Here is a 17,853-nt window from a genome sequence, read left to right on the forward strand (position 1 = left end):
CTTTATTCATCAATATAGATGGAGATAAAAACAGGGCTGGGACGGACTCGCTTCTCCCAGAGCTCTAAGTAGCGACGGCCGCCTCAGCCCTGCGCAACTGCGCTTCTTCCGGCTACTGGCAGTGGTGAGTGATTGCAGTGGTGAGTGCCGCCTGTTTATTCTATGTCTACAATCAATTGTTGAAGCTGTACCTTCTTTAGGGCAGTGCACCACGTACACTGTGTTATACGTACACTATGTGGTATCGGAAGACACAGTCTTAGTGGAGAAAGTACCGAGCGGTGCCGCCTGCGGCTTTCCTGTTTCTACGTGTTTGATGTACATGAATGTTGTTGCTGCAGTGGCAGGAAGGACTTGATTGGCAGCACAGAGAACGACCCTGTCCAAGAGTTTTAATTATCTCAGCCAAACCATTTAAGAAGTACAGATGACAACTAGATCACCTACACATGCTCCAAGCTACAGGGTCTGTCCTGCTAACATATATGTTTAAGGCAAGATTCACACGATCGTATGTGTTTTTGTGGTCCGTCTGTATGGCATCCGTTTTTTGTGTGGATCCATTGTAACAATGCCTATCATTGTCCGTAAAACGGACAAGAATAGGATATGTTCTATGTTTTTTGCGGGGCAACGGAACAGACATACGGATGTTGATAGAACATGGCAGATGGTGTGCTGTCCTCATTTTTTGCGGACCCATTGAAATGAATGGGCCTGCATCCTATCCACAAAAAAAATGGAACGGACATGGAAACAAAATATGTTCATGTGAATGTAGCCTAAATTTGTACACAATCCAAACGCACATTCAATCTGCATATTTTTGAAGGTAGGAAATACTAAAAGTAAAAAAAAAAAAAAAGTTTTTAAATTGGTAAATTATTTTTTTGCTATGGTCAAAATTATGCCTTATTAGTAAGTAATATCAGGAAGTATTACTTTACTGAGAGAGTAGTGGATGCATGGAATAGCCTTCCTGCAGAAGTGGTAGCTGCAAATACAGTGAAGGAGTTTAAGCATGCATGGGATAGGCATAAGGCCATCCTTCATATAAGATAGGGCCGGGGGCTATCCATAGTATTCAGTATATTGGGCAGACTAGATGGGCCAAATGGTTCTTATCTGCCGACACATTCTATGTTTCTATGTCATACAGTGAAAGTTACTTATTTTCATACCGCTTAATCGTGTTCACAATATTTCTCCGATTTCATTCCCGTGCCTAAAGCAAAATTTATTTGCACTGCATATGATCTTCAATGCAACTGCCCAGTTGTGAAATAATATTCTTTTTAAGAAAGCAAATGGCCAAAACATAACTGTTATGAGAACCCTTTATAGTACATTTGCAAGAATGGGCTGATCGTCACTCTCGGATTTTTCAGCGAATCCATGGCAAAATCCATTTGTTTTACACTGTAGATTTCGCTGCCGATGTTCTTGTGGATTTGCTGCAGATATCACTTTATGCATTGTGAAATTGACATTCTGCAGATTTAAAATTGGAACCACATGTAGGATCCTGAACAGGGGTTTTCCCTATTTTAACTCAGAACTTCCTATTAGAATACATGAAAATGGCATTTCTAAACTCGACAACCCCTTTAAATCTGAAACAGACTTTTACATACAGATTAACCTGACTGTAATCGGCACTATAATCAACTTACTGACAGACTGTAAGAAGAGCATCTGCGTTGCTGTCCCCTTCTGTACAGCGCCAGCCCGTGTATAATGATCATCCCCGTAACATCACCACAGATGAAAGGATATGTGACTAGACCCGTCTATTAGTGGCCTCCATTGAGTAACACTGCATGGCACTGAATATTCGGTAAAGGGAACCTATTACCTGAAAATGTAATAATCTGCAGCATGTTATAGAGCAGGAGGAGCTGAGCTGATCGATATACAGTTTTGAGGGGAACAATTCAGTAAAACTTGTATATTTTTCATTTAAATCTCTGCTCTTTCTGGGCTTTGAACTCCAGGAGGCGGTCCTATCAGTGATTGACAGCTATCTCTGTATGCACAGTCATAGAGGGAAGGTTATCAATTCTGCACTTCAAATTACAGAATAAGTACAGATATAAATTAATACATTATAAGTTATACTGAACATTTTTCCATAAAACTACATATTAATCTGCTCAGCTCCTTCTTCTCTATAACAAGCTGCCTTCAGCGTAGATACCATGCTGTGCACAGTGCTACTAAATGGAGACTGCTATTGAAGACTGATATGTTGTAATGATGATTTTAAAATACCACCCAAAGAAAATAATTATCAACTCAATGTAGTCAAACGTATGTAAATTAAGTGCAGACCTCCACGTTTTCTTGTGGCAGAGCAGGCAAGACATAGGTATGATTGCAGGCCAGGATAAATTAATGTGTTAATCCACAAAACATACAGCTAATGAAGGCGTATTCTGCTTTGTGTCATAGTTTCTATTTTTCCCACTGAGACATAATGAAACATTTAGATTGTTAAACAAAAGCAAAGTATAGTATTATATAACTATTATAATGTACAGCCATAACAACAAGTACTGTTACACTAGAAATTTGAAAGCTATGCAGATTCGTTTAAGCTCACAAGGCCATTTTTACCTGAGGTGGGGGATTTGCAACGATCTTCTGAAGCTGTGGTACTCTCGTTAATGTCACAAAGACCAGCTGAAACATAAAACATCAAAAGGAGGATTACTTCAGTGTCCCAAAGCATCATAAAAATGATCTACAATCAATAATGGAAGTGATATTCAGATACTTCAAATTTGCTTATATTCATTAAAAGGGGAGTCCCATAAAAAAGACTACAGGCTATCATGAGAACAGGGGCCAAGTGTTCCCCTGTTTGTAATGGTAGTCAAGCAAGCATACTGCAGTTCCATTCAAATCTATAGGACTGCCAGAGATAGCTGAGAACATCTACCCCTTTTAGTAACATTTATCACAATTTTGATGAACGCCATCACCTTTATAGAGACCTTACGAGGGGAAATTTCTTTAGTAAAACAGAATTTAGCCGCTAAAAATCAAGGTTCACATTGTGAAACCGTACAGCGTACTACCAGGTACAAAAGTCATCTACAGTACCTTCCTAACCTTTCCACTGGGCTTGACATATCTGTGTTGTGAGATGATCGGAAGTTCAAAACAATATGATTTTACGATATTCTGTCATAAGATGTCTACTCTGTATCCATCTATGTGATGCCACCAGTGGTTGTGGTGTGAACCGCAGCCTGTCAAGGGTTTTAGTAGGATACCACAATATTGTATTAAAGTGCTTTCATGAGAAATTGGAGCCCCTAAACAAATGCAATCTAAGGTAAGGGGGGACAAATCTGTACAGCACCACAATCATAACCATGCTGGGTCTAGACTGAATTAAAGGGTTGTCCAGTTTTCTGATACTGATGACCTATCGTAAGTACAGGTCATCAATATCAGAACAGCAGGGGTTTGACTCCCGGCAGTGCAGCCAATGAGATGTTTGAAGGGGCTGGAGCCCTGCGTTCTCTTCAATGTTTACCTGTATACCCTCCACATTCTAGCGGTGGTACAGGGTCATTACAACTGCTTCATGCCATTCAAGTGACTCAGAGATTGTGAAGTACAGTTCCTGCCTTAAGTAAGAGAAGGGTATGTATATCCATTCTGGCAGGGTGTTTCTGTCGCAATGTCACAATTTGTCTCTGTGTAGCATATGCACAGTGAGGCAAGGGCTTTTGGAGGATGACCTGGTGTCAGGTAAAGGGCAGCAAAGAAGCCACTTATCTCCGGGGAAAAAAAAATAAAATAAGAAAAAAAACATCAAGGACAGACTGATATTTTGCAGGAAGTACAGGGATTGGACTGCAGAGGAATGGGGTAAAGCTATTTTCTTTGATGAAGCCCCCTTCAGACTGTTTGGGATATCTTTAAAAATAATTAGCCAGAGAAGAAAAGGTAAGTGCTACAATAAGTCCTGTGTCCTGCCAACAGTACAGAATCTTGAGCCCATTCATATGTGAAGTTGCTTCTCCATCAAGGGAGTGGTCTAACTCACAGTTTTGCCTAGGAACACTACCATGTCATTTGGTGATGAACAATGCTTTTACCAGCATGATGGAGACCCATGTCACGAGGTAAAAGTGATAACTACGTGGCCGGCGAACAAAACTTTGACATTTTGAGTCCATGGCCAGGAAACTCCCCAGATCACAATCCCATTGATATACTGGAGGTCAGTACTCAAAAAGCAGATGGACAAACAAAAAGAACAAAATAATGAAAAATGCCAAGCACTGTTTAGGCAAGAATGAGATGCCATCAGACAGGATCTGGAACAGAAGCTGATATCCAGCCTGCTAGGGCGAATTGCAGATATCCAGCCTGCTAGGGCGAATTGCAGAAGTCTTGAAAAAGAAGGGTCAGAACTTGGAATTATTGATTATTTGCATAAACTTGATGGATTTGACAATAAAGGTAAAAACAATTTATGCTTATAATTGTACTTCAGTATACCATAAAATATCTGACAAAAAGATCTAAAAACACTAAAGCAGCAAAATTTGTGAAAACCCAAATTTGTGTCAGTCTCAAAACTTTTGGCTACGGCTGTATGTGATGAGTAGAGTGTGCATTCCACATCTTGCAGAGCGGAACAGCCGGACCCAGATAGAACAGTCCTGTAGGACATGTTCAATTTTTGGGGGGAATGACCATGCAGACACAGAATGCACACAGAGTAATTTCCATTTTTTTGCGGCCCTACTGAAGTGAATGGTTCTGCATACGGGTTTAAAAAAATGGAACGGACACAAAAAAAAATGTGTTAGTGTGCATGAGCCCTAACACTTACACTGCTCCCATAACTTTTGAGGGTAAAAGATCCCTTAAGTATACTATAAGTATGCAACAACAAAAAAGTTAAAACACTGGGATTGATTTATACAAACATTCACACATTATGTGCTGCTATTTGGCATGTATTAGGACACAAACTTCAAATGCGTTCCTGAAACAGTGAATTGAGAGCCACATGTGACTCTCAGGTTGTTGGCAGCTGAAGCAGCAATGACAAGCAGTGGCTATTATGCCTCATACATGTGCAGACCTTTATAAACCGCATGCGAGAGGGGGACAGATGTATTGCAGTTAAATTGCATGTTATAAATTAATACAGCTCAAGATAAAACAGATGGACCTCTGCACTATACAATTCATGCAACATAATGGCCAGTTAACAAACACACAAGTGCAACTGACATAACATGAACAATTCCCACTCTGTGGGAGAAAATGGGACATTTCAGACTGTTGAAAGACAAAGTATTGACAATATAAATTGGAGATCACAGGATCTACAAGATGAACAGAAAGGGTTAATCCAAAGGATCGTATGAGTCAGAATGGATAGCTTGGCAAAGCCACCGCCAAAAATCCACAAAATGGGTGCTGGACCACTGGGACCCCCAGCATTCACGAGAATGGTTGTCCACTGTTTGAAATGTGGCCACGCATGGACACCATCACTCTGCAGTCTATGGGATTGACAGAAATGACCAAGTACAGAGCTCAGCTACTTCCATCAGTTCCATAAACTATAAAAGCAGCGGCACTGCCCATATGTAACCACCACTCCATTCAAAGTTTATGGGACTGACGGAGGTAGCCAAGTATTGTACTAAGCTATATCTGTCAATCAAATAAACTTGGGGAGTACTATCTCTCCTTGGGGAGAGAGAGCCTTAATCGGCGTGAGGAGACTTATACTCCTTATGCTCCTCTGGAATTCTGGGAAGAAAGGGATGCAAACAAGCTGTTAACAAGCTCTGCCTCTAATGCCACCAGATGTAAGTCAATGTTTAGTTCTTTAAATAAGCCTTGAGACAACTCAGATATTAAATAAGTCAGCATCTCATCTGCAGACAGCTGTTTTGGGGTGATTGCCCCTCATGAGTGCAGAGCAGAGAGTACTGGCCTATTTAAGAGCTCATTTGCATCCTTTTCTTCCTCAAATAAACTTTAAATAGTATGGTGCTGTACATGTTTGCCCACCTCTCCATTCAAATGAGAGACAAGGGATTGGACACCTATCAATAAGACACTTATCACCGATACTTCTCAAAAAACTCCTTTAAATGTGCCCTCATTGAAAGTGCACTTCTATTATGATACATGCATTTAAACACAGTTTAATGTAAAGGCTGGGGCTCAGTTTTAACGGTTTAACATTTCCTGGATATTAATAAAGCTGCACTGTGATTGGCTGCTATGAGCAGCAAAGCTAGTTTTATGTTAGACAGTTTTGATAGAAAAGGCCCAATATCGTTCGAGATGATTTTGTATTACAACGAATGGTTTTCTTTTTCCATGTCCCTCCAGCAACATGATAGCAAACCAGTACTTTCCATAATCAAACCTCTTTATTTTTGTGATGTTAAACAAATTAACACATTGTCATTACATGTAATCTTTTAGATAAAAAAATAAAATAAAAATAAGTAAAAGTGATTACCATTCGTTTAAGCAAGGCACCTATATCAGTTACATAACAAAGGTGTCGTCCGGGTTATACACTGCTCAAAAAAATAAAGGGAACACAAAAATAACACATCCTAGATCTGAATTAATTAAATATTCTTCTGAAATACTTTGTTCTTTACATAGTTGAATGTGCTGACAACAAAATCACACAAAAAAAAAATGGAAATCAAAATTTTCAACCCATGGAGGTCTGGATTTGGAGTCACACTCACACTCAAAATTAAAGTGGAAAAACACACTACAGGCTGATCCAACTTTGATGTAATGTCCTTAAAACAAGTCAAAATGAGGCTCAGTAGTGTGTGCGGCCTCCACGTGCCTGTATGACCTCCCTACAACGCCTGTGCATGCTCCTGATGAGGTGGCGGACGGTCTCCTAAAGGGATCTCCTCCCAGACCTGGACTAAAGCATCTGCCAACTCCTGGACAGTCTGTGGTGCAACGTGACGTTGGTGGATAGAGCGAGACATGATGTCCCAAAATGTGCTCAATTGGATTCAGGTCTGGGGAACGGGCGGGCCAGTCCATAGCATCAATGCCTTCGTCTTGCAGGAACGGCTGACACACTCCAGCCACATGAGGTCTAGCATTGTCTTGCATTAGAAGGAACCCAGGGCCAACCGCACCAGCATATGGTCTCACAAGGGGTCTGAGGATCTCATCTCGGTACCTAATGGCAGTCAGGCTACCTCTGGCGAGCACATGGAGGGCTGTGCGGCCCTCCAAAGAAATGCCACCCCACACCATTACTGACCCAATGCCAAACCGGTCATGCTGGAGGATGTTGCAGGCAGCAGAACGTTCTCCACGGCGTCTGTCACATGTGCTCAGTGTGAACCTGCTTTCATCTGTGAAGAGCACAGGGCGCCAGTGGCGAATTTGCCAATCTTGGTGTTCTCTGGCAAATGCCAAACGTCCTGCATGGTGTTGGGCTGTAAGCACAACCCCCACCTGTGGACGTCGGGCCCTCATATCACTCTCATGGAGTCTGTTTCTGACCGTTTGAGCAGACACATGAACATTTGTGGCCTGCTGGAGGTCATTTTGCAGGGCTCTGGCAGTGCTCCTCCTGTTCCTCCTTGCACAAAGGCAGAGGTAGCGGTCCTGCTGCTGGGTTGTTGCCCTCCTACGGCCTCCTCCACGTCTCCTGATGTACTGGCCTGTCTCCTGGTAGCGCCTCCATGCTCTGGACACTACGCTGATAGACACCGCAAACCTTCTTGCCACAGCTCGCATTGATGTGCCATCCTGGATAAGCTGCACTACCTGAGCCACTTGTGTGGGTTGTAGACTCCGTCTCATGCTACCACTAGAGTGAAAGCACCACCAGCATTCAAAAGTGACCAAAACATCAGCCAGGAAGCATAGGAACTGAGAAGTGGTCTGTGGTCACCACCTGCAGAACCACTCCTTTATTGGGGGTGTCTTGCTAATTGCCTATAATTTCCACCTGTTGTCTATCCCATTTGCACAACAGCATGTGAAATTGATTGTCACTCAGTGTTGCTTCCTAAGTGGACAGTTTGATTTCACAGAAGTGTGATTGACTTGGAGTTACATTGTGTTGTTTAAGTGTTCCCTTTATTTTTTTGAGCAGTGTATAAAAACCTGGACAACCCCTGTAAATGGCCTAAAATAAAATAAAAATTAATGAATAGTGACTGTTTTCTCTGCTGTTTCTTCGTGCTCTGTTCTCTGGTCCTCCCCCTGCTGACGTCATTTTCTTGGATGCAGCGGTGACAGTTTGTGCACAAGTCAACGCTGAAGCCAATCGCTGGCCTCAGCTGTGAATGGGACATTTCTTTTGATGCCAGTGATTTGCTCTATGCACAGAATGGAGCCCGAAAAACAAAGAGCACGGTGAGGACTGAAGCTCCGTGCAGGAAGGATCAGAGAAGAAAACAGGAGAGTATCCATTTATTTGTTATTTTAGGCAGTTTAGAGGGGTTGCCTGACTAAGTAAAAAAAAAACATTCAACTATTAGGCCTCTTTCACACTTGCGTTGTTGGGATCCGGCGTGCACTTCCGTTGCCGGAGGTGCCCGCCGGATCCGGAAAAACGCAAGTGTACTGAAAGCATTTGAAGACGGAACTGTCTTCCAAATGCTTTCAGTGTTACTATGGCACCCAGGACGCTATTAAAGTCCTGGTTGCCATAGTAGGAGCGGGAAGCGGTATACTTACAGTCCGTGCGGCTCCCGGGGCGCTCCAGAATGACGTCAGAGCGCCCCATGCGCATGGATGACGTGTCCATGCGATCACGTCATCCATGCGCGTGGGGCGCCCTGACGTCACTCTGGAGCGCCCCGGGAGCCGCACGGACTGTAAGTATACTGCTCCCCCGCTCCCCACTACACTTTACCATGGCTGCCAGGACTTTAGCGTCCCGGCAGCCATGGTAACCACTCTGAAAAAGCCAAATGTCGGCTCCGGCAATGCGCCGAAACGACGTTTAGCTTAAGGACGGATCCGGATCAATGCCTTCCAATGGGCATTAATTCCGGATCCGGCCTTGCGGCAAGTGTTCCGGATTTTTGGCCGGAGCAAAAAGCACAGCATGCTGCGGTATTTTCTCCGGCCAAAAAACGTTCCGTTCCGGAACTGAAGACATCCTGATGCATCCTGAACGGATTTCTCTCCATTCAGAATGCATTAGGATAATCCTGATCAGGATTCTTCCGGCATAGAGCCCCGACGACGGAACTCTATGCCGGAAGACAAGAACGCAGGTGTGAAAGAGCCCTAAGCACAGGCAGGTGTGAAAGAGCCCTAAGCAAATACACAGATTATTTCCAAAAATTTTCTAATTGTCTGTGGCTCAACTTTGTGTTCCATCACATCAGTATGATCGAGACACTAAGTGAACACTATTATACACTATTAAACAAGGATCATGTATCATACTTTATTGTCAAGCATGGACTTACTTATGTTAGAGGAGCGCAGTTTTTTCACAGACTCAGAATATAAGCTAGAAAGGCCGCACATGCAAGAAGCCACAGTCAGCATACCTTAGTGAAGCGATGAAAAAAGGAAAAGACAGACACCAGAAAAGTACAGGGAACATGAAAAATAAACGTGAAAAGATAAAGGTTATCTTTATACAAATACAACGTTCGAACACATGAGAAAAAAAACTATGAGAAATTAAAATGAGTAATGGGAAGAACAATGGGAAAGCTGCTAAGTTCTTGCGCTTTTTTGACACGGAAAAGGGCATTTCCACTGAATATCATTGGTTCCAAAGATAAGAATAAGTAAAAATCTAGTTTGAAATGTTGGGAAGTGAATATATACACGTAGATAAATATAGTACATAGTTCTGTATGGTAATGTTACCAGTGTTCAATCACAGCTTTTTAAGTCATCCCTAGGCTGCGTCTTCTGCCGCAGTCAGCACCGTCAGCAGTATAGGCATTATTGAGCTACACATATACATTTATCCTGCCCCAGGGAGACACTGTCCACATTCCTGAGTACAGTAGGGATACATATAAATAAGCCACGTATGTCTGTATACATTGTTACTTGCACTTTAAGGGGTCCCAAGTTCTGTTGTTACTTTATCTTACAGGATGATATCTGAGAAATGTTTCTAGGAGAATCCGTATGAATTGGGCTTTCATTCTTGCTAATGGTGGAGTTTGATGGTCATCTGCCTTCATTTACCTATCTTTTTTACTTAGCTACTTAAAACACAGGCTATTGCTCTGGCAAAATGGTCTGCACAACAGAAAAAGTGATGTTGGCCCTGTTATGACACTTAACGGGGTTATGCAAGACCAAACTTTTGAGTGGCTGAACCCATGGTGGGATTCATACTTACCTGGTCCCCGCCACTGGCATCCAGCTATATTGCTCCACAGCCACCTCCGGAGGTCCCACGTCTCTCTGAATCAACATCCTGTTGATGAACTCCTTAGCAGTATGTCAATGGGTCATCGTTGTGGACAGTGATTGGCTGCATCGTCACGTGGTGCCCGTCAACAGGATGCCGATTCCCAGAGACCTGCCCAAACAGTCATGGAATGATGTAGCCAGAATCCAGCAGCAGGGACCAGGTAAGTATGAACCCCACTGTGGATAACCCTGAGGTATGTAGTCTTGGATAACCCTGAGGTATGTACAGAGGTTCCTTTTGTTACTGATTTTGGAAGTCACTGAAGTTCAATTGACAGCCCAGAAAACATATGTGTGGCCAAGGCTCCTGGGGAAAGGAAGGTATAGCGTGCAGCTGCCTTTATTAGGATAATTATCCGGCAGGATTGTGTCACCCAACCGGCCTTTCATCCTGCTGGATTCAATCTGTTCCTGGGTGAATGTGCAAAGGGAATTAAGGGCTGCATTTAGGGATGTAAAAATGTCCAGACCAGTACTTTTGTAATTAGGTGGGGTCCAAATGTACGGGGCAGCATACTTGTCCATGTAGTGCTTAACGCCTTCCAGTCCCATGACGTAACAGAATGGTCATCCCATGAACTGCCATAATATTACTTGATAGCGCCAGCACAGAAGCTATGTCCTTGCCATTACCAGAAGGTGTCAGCTGTTATTAACAGCTGACATCTTGCTGTAATGGGTAGACTCCAACCATTTAACCACTTAGAAGATACTGCAGCACGTCAAGAGTTTAACAGAGAGAGGGTGCTTCCTCTGTCTCTACATCGGTACTCCCTTAATGTGCCAATAGATTGGCAGATCTGTTTTGTATCTGCCTATTAAGCTGTACCTGTGCCTAATGGGTTGCCTTTCAACTAAAAACGAATAAAACATTGCAATACAGAACTGATCAAAGGATTACGAATGTAATAAAAAAAGATGATCTCCTAGCATTTTCTTTTAATGTTCCCTTCAGGATTCCATGTATGATGAACATTACCTATTAACCCCTTAACGTTCAGTGAAATAATAGTACTGTACAGTGATGGCTTGGGCTCATGGGCGACCACAGCAATAGAACAGTTGGACAGAGGGACACAGCTCCTTCTTTCCTCTGAAAATGCAATAGTGGGCTGGAGCCAAGTAGTTATTATTACAAGGTATCACAGTGTGTATGTAGTACAAGCCATCAAATGTTTTTTCTGATGCTTATTTGGTCACCTCACCTCCCCAAAAACTTGAATACTTATCAAGAGGTTACAAGTATCCCAAAATGGTTAAAAAAAAACTATAGCTCTTCCTGCAAAAAATGAGCCCTCACACAGCTCTGTCGGCAGAAAAATAAAGAAAAGTTATGGGTGACACAGCAATAATTTTTTTTTAAAACTCTACAAATTTGGTATCTCCATAATTGTACTGACTTGCAGAATAAAATAAAAATATTAACAGCTCACTTGGCTATTTTTGGGAGTGCCATAGCAGTGAATGGAGAGGATGCAGCACAGGCGTGTAGTGTTCCGTCTCCTCTCCAATAAAGATATAGGCTAAATACACTTAAAATGAAATCTACAGTAAACATGGGTATTGGCAGCCTCTACACCCATACCTGTCAAAGTGGGGGTAAGCCTATGATTTTTACATATGGGTCTCATTCAGAGATTTTGAACTTACGGTAATAACTTTAACTGTGTCATAAATCAGTGATTATGGAAACAGTAAACAAATGAAAAACATTAACGTACATGGAAATATCAAAACGCCTATATACACTGAACATCATAATATACATCAGAATACATACTACAAAATATGTATAAAGGAAATCCTGAATGTGTTATCTGCTGACCTTTAATACTACAAACTCAGATAATAGCCGCAAACAAAAGCTTGCAAAATGTGTTAACAATCAAGACTCTTTACCTCCAGACGGTTGTCTTGTCTTGCGCGGAGAACGTGGCTGCCTCTGGTATGGATCATTTGAGCCATATAGTTCAATTGTACCAAGGTTTAAAAGGACGGTTTTCTGGATGTAGTCCACCATTGCAATACCATTACAGTTTCCAAATACTACTCTGGAAAAGAAAAAACACGCAAAAGTTTATTCCAGTATATTGTGAGATATTTTTTCAGTTTTTGCTACTATGTGCAGAGTGTTATGCAAACTGTTTCCATTGGGTCAAACAGGACTACCTCCAAAAAAAAGGGTTTCACAGTCTAAAATAAACAATATTAAATAAATTCATATTATCTTTAAATGATAAAAAAGATCTTAGTTTACGTTCACATTTCCTTTTGGCATTCTGGTAGTCTGTTCCGCCAGAGGAGCAGACTACCGGAATTACTGTATTAGCATAGCTGGACATTACAGAGCTCCGCCAGATGCCAATTGACTGTAATGGAATCTGGTGGGTTTCCGGCATAAATGCTGCCATACTGTTCGAAAAATATAGCTGCATACAGCGGTATTTTTACTGTAGAAAGCAGGCAATTATTTTGGAAACCCCTGGATCCTATTATAGTGAATTGGGATCCGATAGTGCCTGGGTAGGCCAGATACAGTAATTCCAGTAGTCTTCTCCTCCACCAGAACAGACTACCAAAATACCGAACGGAGATGTGAACTTGGCCGTAAAGGTGTTTTATAACTTCAGCAAGTGGCATTTATTATGTAGAGAAAGTTAATACAAGGCACTTAATAATGTATTGTTACTATCCATATTGCTTCCTTTGCTAGCTTGATAAATTTTTCCATCACATTATACACTGCTCTTTTCCATGGTTATGACCACCCTGCAATCCATCAGTGGTGCTCGTGCTTGCACACTACAGGAAAAAGTGCCAGCCTCCCTGGTGACAAGTAATCCAGGGAATAGCCGGCACCTGGACCAAGGGCGCACCCGCACGGGGAGGACACGAGACCACAGCGTAAGTAAAGCAAATCCCAGCGAGTGCTTGTAACAAACTTCAAGGTTTTATTATTTCATATTATATCCAATTAATACATGGACGCGTTTCAGCATATCCAGCTTTCATCAGCATATCAGCTGATGAAAGCGGGATATGCTGAAACGCGTCCATGTATTAATTGGATATAATATGAAATAATAAAACCTTGAAGTTCGTTACAAGCACTCGCTGGGATTTGCTTTACTTACTCTCTGGTGACAAGGACTGTGGGAGCGCACGTAGGTTGGTGCTTTCATTTTTTTTAATAGGATGCAAGCACAGCCACAGTGATGGTAACCATGGAAACGAGCAGAATATAATGTGCTAGAAAAATTAATCTAGCCAGCAAAAGAAGGCAATGTGGACAATCCCAGTACATTAGTAAGTGGCTTGTATTAACTTTCTATACATAAATGCTATTTGCTGAAGTGACAAAACCCCTTTAAAAAGAGAACCTGTCAGGTGATTTCCGCTGCCCTATCTGACGGCAGGATATGACAGAGGGAGAGAAGCTAAGCTCTGTGATTTATAACTTTTTATCATTTGGTGTGGGATTTCTGAATAAAAAACTGTAAATCAGGACTCCCAGGAGGGACAGGTAGAGTCCTTATTAGTATGACCACACACACAGTGACCACCAATCTCTGAAACAGGATGAGCCGTCAATCATCCAGTGGGTGGGGCAAGTATAACCCTCACTGTCTCCTGTAAGGATTTTCTCTTTTAGGCTACATTCACACGACCGTATGTGTTTTGCGGTCCGCAAAACACGGATACCGGCCGCGTGAATGTAGCCGGCCCTATGATAGAAATGCCTATTCTTGCTCTATCTTTTTTGCGGGGCCGCGGAACGGATCTACGGATGCGGACAGCACATTGTGTGCTGTCCGCATCTTTTGCGATCCCATTGAAATAAATGGGTCCGCAACCGTTCCGCAAAATAGCGGAACGATGTGGAGCCAAAAATACGGTCGTGTGAATGCACCCTTACTCTTCATTAATCTTAGATTAAATAACAGTAAACACAAGAGAAAGACAGCATTTTGTATCATTCTCTACATATAGGATAGGGAGAATCTGAAGGTGCAAAAACAAACCAGGCAATGGAGGGTAACATCACCACAGGCCAGTGAATAGCTGCAGTATTTGATGTTGATGTCACATCATTATGGCAGCAAGGTAAGCAAAACCCGGTGGGAAGAATTGGAGCAGTAGGACTGGACCTAAGAGGTGAGTAATCATACTTTATTACTCTATGGGTATTTTATATATTTTTTTTTTTTAACAATACAACCTGTAGGGGAAGAGTCAGTTTAGGAAGTATGATAAGCTTGCCTGAAAAGATGTGTTTTTAAGGCACGTTTGAAGGTAGGGAGGTTGGAAGTTGACCTGATATTTCAGGGCAGAGCATTCCAGAGAGTAGGTGCAGCTCGAGTCTTGAAGACAGGAGAGAAAGGAATGAATTATGTAGGAAGTTAATCTTAGATCACTGGCAGAATGGAGAGCACGAGTCGGGTGGAAGACGGAAATGAAGGAGGAGATGTATGGAGGTGCAGCACTATGGAGAGCCATTTGGGTGAGCCATTTGGGTGAGGGTGAGAAGTTTGAACTATATTCTATGGTGGATGGGCAACCAGTGAAGCGAAGTGAATAGCACAGGCTAGAAGCATTAGTGTAGCGGGTGGACATATGTCCAGAAAAAAAGTCCAGCTTACCATAAAAGCGTAGTTAACTTTTATTCTTCAAATGGATAAAATCCAAAATCTAGAAGTGACAATGCAGAAAAATTGCGCAGAAGTTTACGTGTTTCAGATATCAAACAAATCTGTAATCCGTAAATAAGCCTAGCTGTGGCATTTAGGACACACCGGGGGTGGAGGTGGGGGTTAGTTAGAAAAAGACCAATAAGTAATGAATTAAAGTAGTCAAGATGAGAATGAATCAAAGCAGCAACAAGAGTTTTGGCCGTTTTCACCGTAAGAAAAGGGCGGATACTTTGAGAGGTTTCGTTTCAGATACAGAGAAGAAATGATATTAGAGACAGCTGTCAGACAATCACTGGTGTTTTGGAGTAAAGCACGGGTGATGTCAGGGGATGAAGTGTACAGTTGGCTGTTATCAGCATAGAGATGGTACTGAAAAATAAATCTACTGTTAGTCTGTCCGATCGGGGCTGTGTAGAGAGAGAAGAGTAGAGGACCTAGGACTAAACCCTGAGGAACCCCAACATCAAGAGGAAAAGGAGAAGAAGAGCCAGCGAATGATACGCTTCAGATAAATCCAGAAGAATCAGTAGAAAATAGTTGCCATTCCTTTAGTAAGGGTAGTTTCTGTAGAGTGGAGAGAGCGAAAGCCAGATTGTAAGGGGTCAAGAAGAGAGTTTGCAGAAAGACAGCTTATTAAAAGGGATTCTGTCACCTCTCATAACCCAAATTCGGATTTTAAACCAGTCATGCTCCATAGCTTACCTTGAATCGGCTGTGCTACATTGTAATCCGTCCAGTAGTTTTGCAGAAAAACGACTTTTATAATAAGGGAAGAGCGAGCATCGGACGTCACTGGGCTCGGCGCATGCCCAGTGACGACGATGAAGCTCCTGCCCTCAGTCTCCAGCAAATCGCACTGGCGCAGCCCTCAGTGGGTACTGCGTCTGCGCGAGACTTTGCTCGGCCGTTAGGGAAGGGGAGGAGAGGGATGAGACGCTGTGGGCGGTTAGGGATTTTGGAGGAAAGCGTTTTGGGCACCGTAAGAGGGGCGTTACTGGGCACACAAAGGGGAACATAACGCCCCTCTGGGTTAATTTGCATAATTATAAAAGTCATTTTTCTGCAAAACTACTGGACGGATTACAATATAGAACAGCACAGCCGATTCAAGGTAAGCTGTGGAGCATGACTGGTTTAAAATCTGAATTTGTGTTATGAGAGGTGACAGAATCCCTTTAAGCGAGAGTAGACGAGATGTTCCAGGAGTTTACAGATGAAGATGTTAAAAACTGGTCGGCAGTTAGCAGCACAAGTCGGGTAAAGATATATATATATATTTTTTAATAGTGGGGTTATAACAGAATGTTTGAGAAGACGGAAAGATGCCAAAAGAGAGACAGAGAGGTCAAATATTGTAGTAAGGGGAGTAATGAGAGATGGGGAGAGGGACTGGAGAAGGTGTAAAGGTATAGGATGATTGTAATGATTGGCAGCCGGTTTGGATCAGAGAGGGAAGAGATTGGGGTAAGATTCAGAGCTAACTGTAGGGTATCAATGAGTTGCTGGGAGTTAATGGTGTGTAGGATTCTATAAGTGTGAAAAGTAGAAATGTTGTGAGAAGTCTTTATACTAAAGGAAAGAAGATTGTGATCAGAAAGCGGTAAGGTAGAGTTAAAGGGGTTGTCTGAGTTTTTTTTGTGTTCTTTGTATGTTTCTAACTAATCATATGTAACAGCTTTACCATACACTTACTGCATCTGTAGTTGCTCCTTTGTGAGATTTCACTGAGGGTCATATAACCTGTGATGTCAGCTTCTCTCCCTGTTCTGATAATTCGTGCACAAGCCTGAGAGAGCAGATATGTGCCCTGTACACGAGATGTCACAGTGCTGTCTGGCTGAGCTGCTGCTGTCTGCCCTGTGTCTCCCTCCCACTGGATACTTCAGGAAAGATTAACCCCTTCACAGGAGCACAGACTCAGGGCTGAAGGCTTTACTGAGTAGCTGCAGGCAGTGAGGAGACAAATGCTGTGCACAGAAGCTGACAGGAGTTCTGCAGAGAATTGAACAAGAACAGGTAGGGGGAAGATCCTGTGTGTATCAGCAGTGTCATTGTACAGCTGGGACTTGTAGTCCTACACATACAACATGCTGCTGAGTCTCCCAGCAGTCAGACATGTCACTTAGGGCAGACTTATTCACTCCCTTTGCAGAGCAGGGGGAGGGGCAGAGATTGTTGTTATTGCATATAAACAAAGGGCCAGAAGAGAACCAGGGAGATGAGGAAATATAATTTTAACCTAAAATTTGGTTAGCTCAGTTATATATTGCTGCCCATCAGATTTACAGTGCTATATATTATTTTTTTTATATAACTCGGACAACCCCTTTAACCACCTCCGGACCGCCTAACGCAGATTCGCGTTCCGGAGGTGGCAGCGCTGCGCACAGTCACGCATATACGCGTCATCTCGCGAGACGCGAGATTTCGCTCAAAGCCGGCCCGCGCATGCGCATCGCGGGCCGGCAAAATTTAAAGAACAATTTAGTCACCAGCCTGCCAGCAACGATCATTGGTTGGCAGGCTGGCGATTTTCAAAAAATCCAATCACAAGCCATATAACAGATCATATTAGTAAATATGATCTGTTATATGGCTTGTCTGCTCCTCTGCTGGTCCTTTTCGTCGGTTGGATCCAGCAGAGGAGCAGACTGAACTGTGAGTAGCACCAAACACTTCACTGTAGCCCCAGATCACCCCCCTGCACCCCAATTAACCC

General features: G+C 42.7%; 1 protein-coding gene and 1 long non-coding RNA gene across 3 annotated transcripts in view; one reads left to right on the forward strand and one right to left on the reverse strand.

Moving 5' to 3' along the window:
• Positions 1 to 17,853, reverse strand: part of STXBP5 (syntaxin binding protein 5) — a 427,346-nt gene that overhangs the window by 61,152 nt on the left and 348,341 nt on the right. For both annotated transcript variants that reach the window (XM_040429504.1, XM_040429505.1), the window contains exons 18-19: positions 12,343 to 12,494; positions 2,617 to 2,682 (exon numbers count right to left, since the gene is read on the reverse strand). In XM_040429504.1, the coding sequence (XP_040285438.1) occupies positions 2,617 to 2,682; positions 12,343 to 12,494 (218 nt within the window). The remainder of the gene's footprint in view (positions 1 to 2,616; positions 2,683 to 12,342; positions 12,495 to 17,853) is intronic.
• LOC120998714 lies at positions 1,673 to 17,384 on the forward strand. Its single transcript, XR_005778470.1, has 3 exons — positions 1,673 to 1,682; positions 14,741 to 14,744; positions 17,122 to 17,384. It is a non-coding gene; the product is annotated as an uncharacterized LOC120998714 (long non-coding RNA).

The sequence above is a fragment of the Bufo bufo genome, chromosome 4, assembly GCF_905171765.1.
Source record: "Bufo bufo chromosome 4, aBufBuf1.1, whole genome shotgun sequence".
NCBI lineage: Eukaryota > Metazoa > Chordata > Amphibia > Anura > Bufonidae > Bufo > Bufo bufo.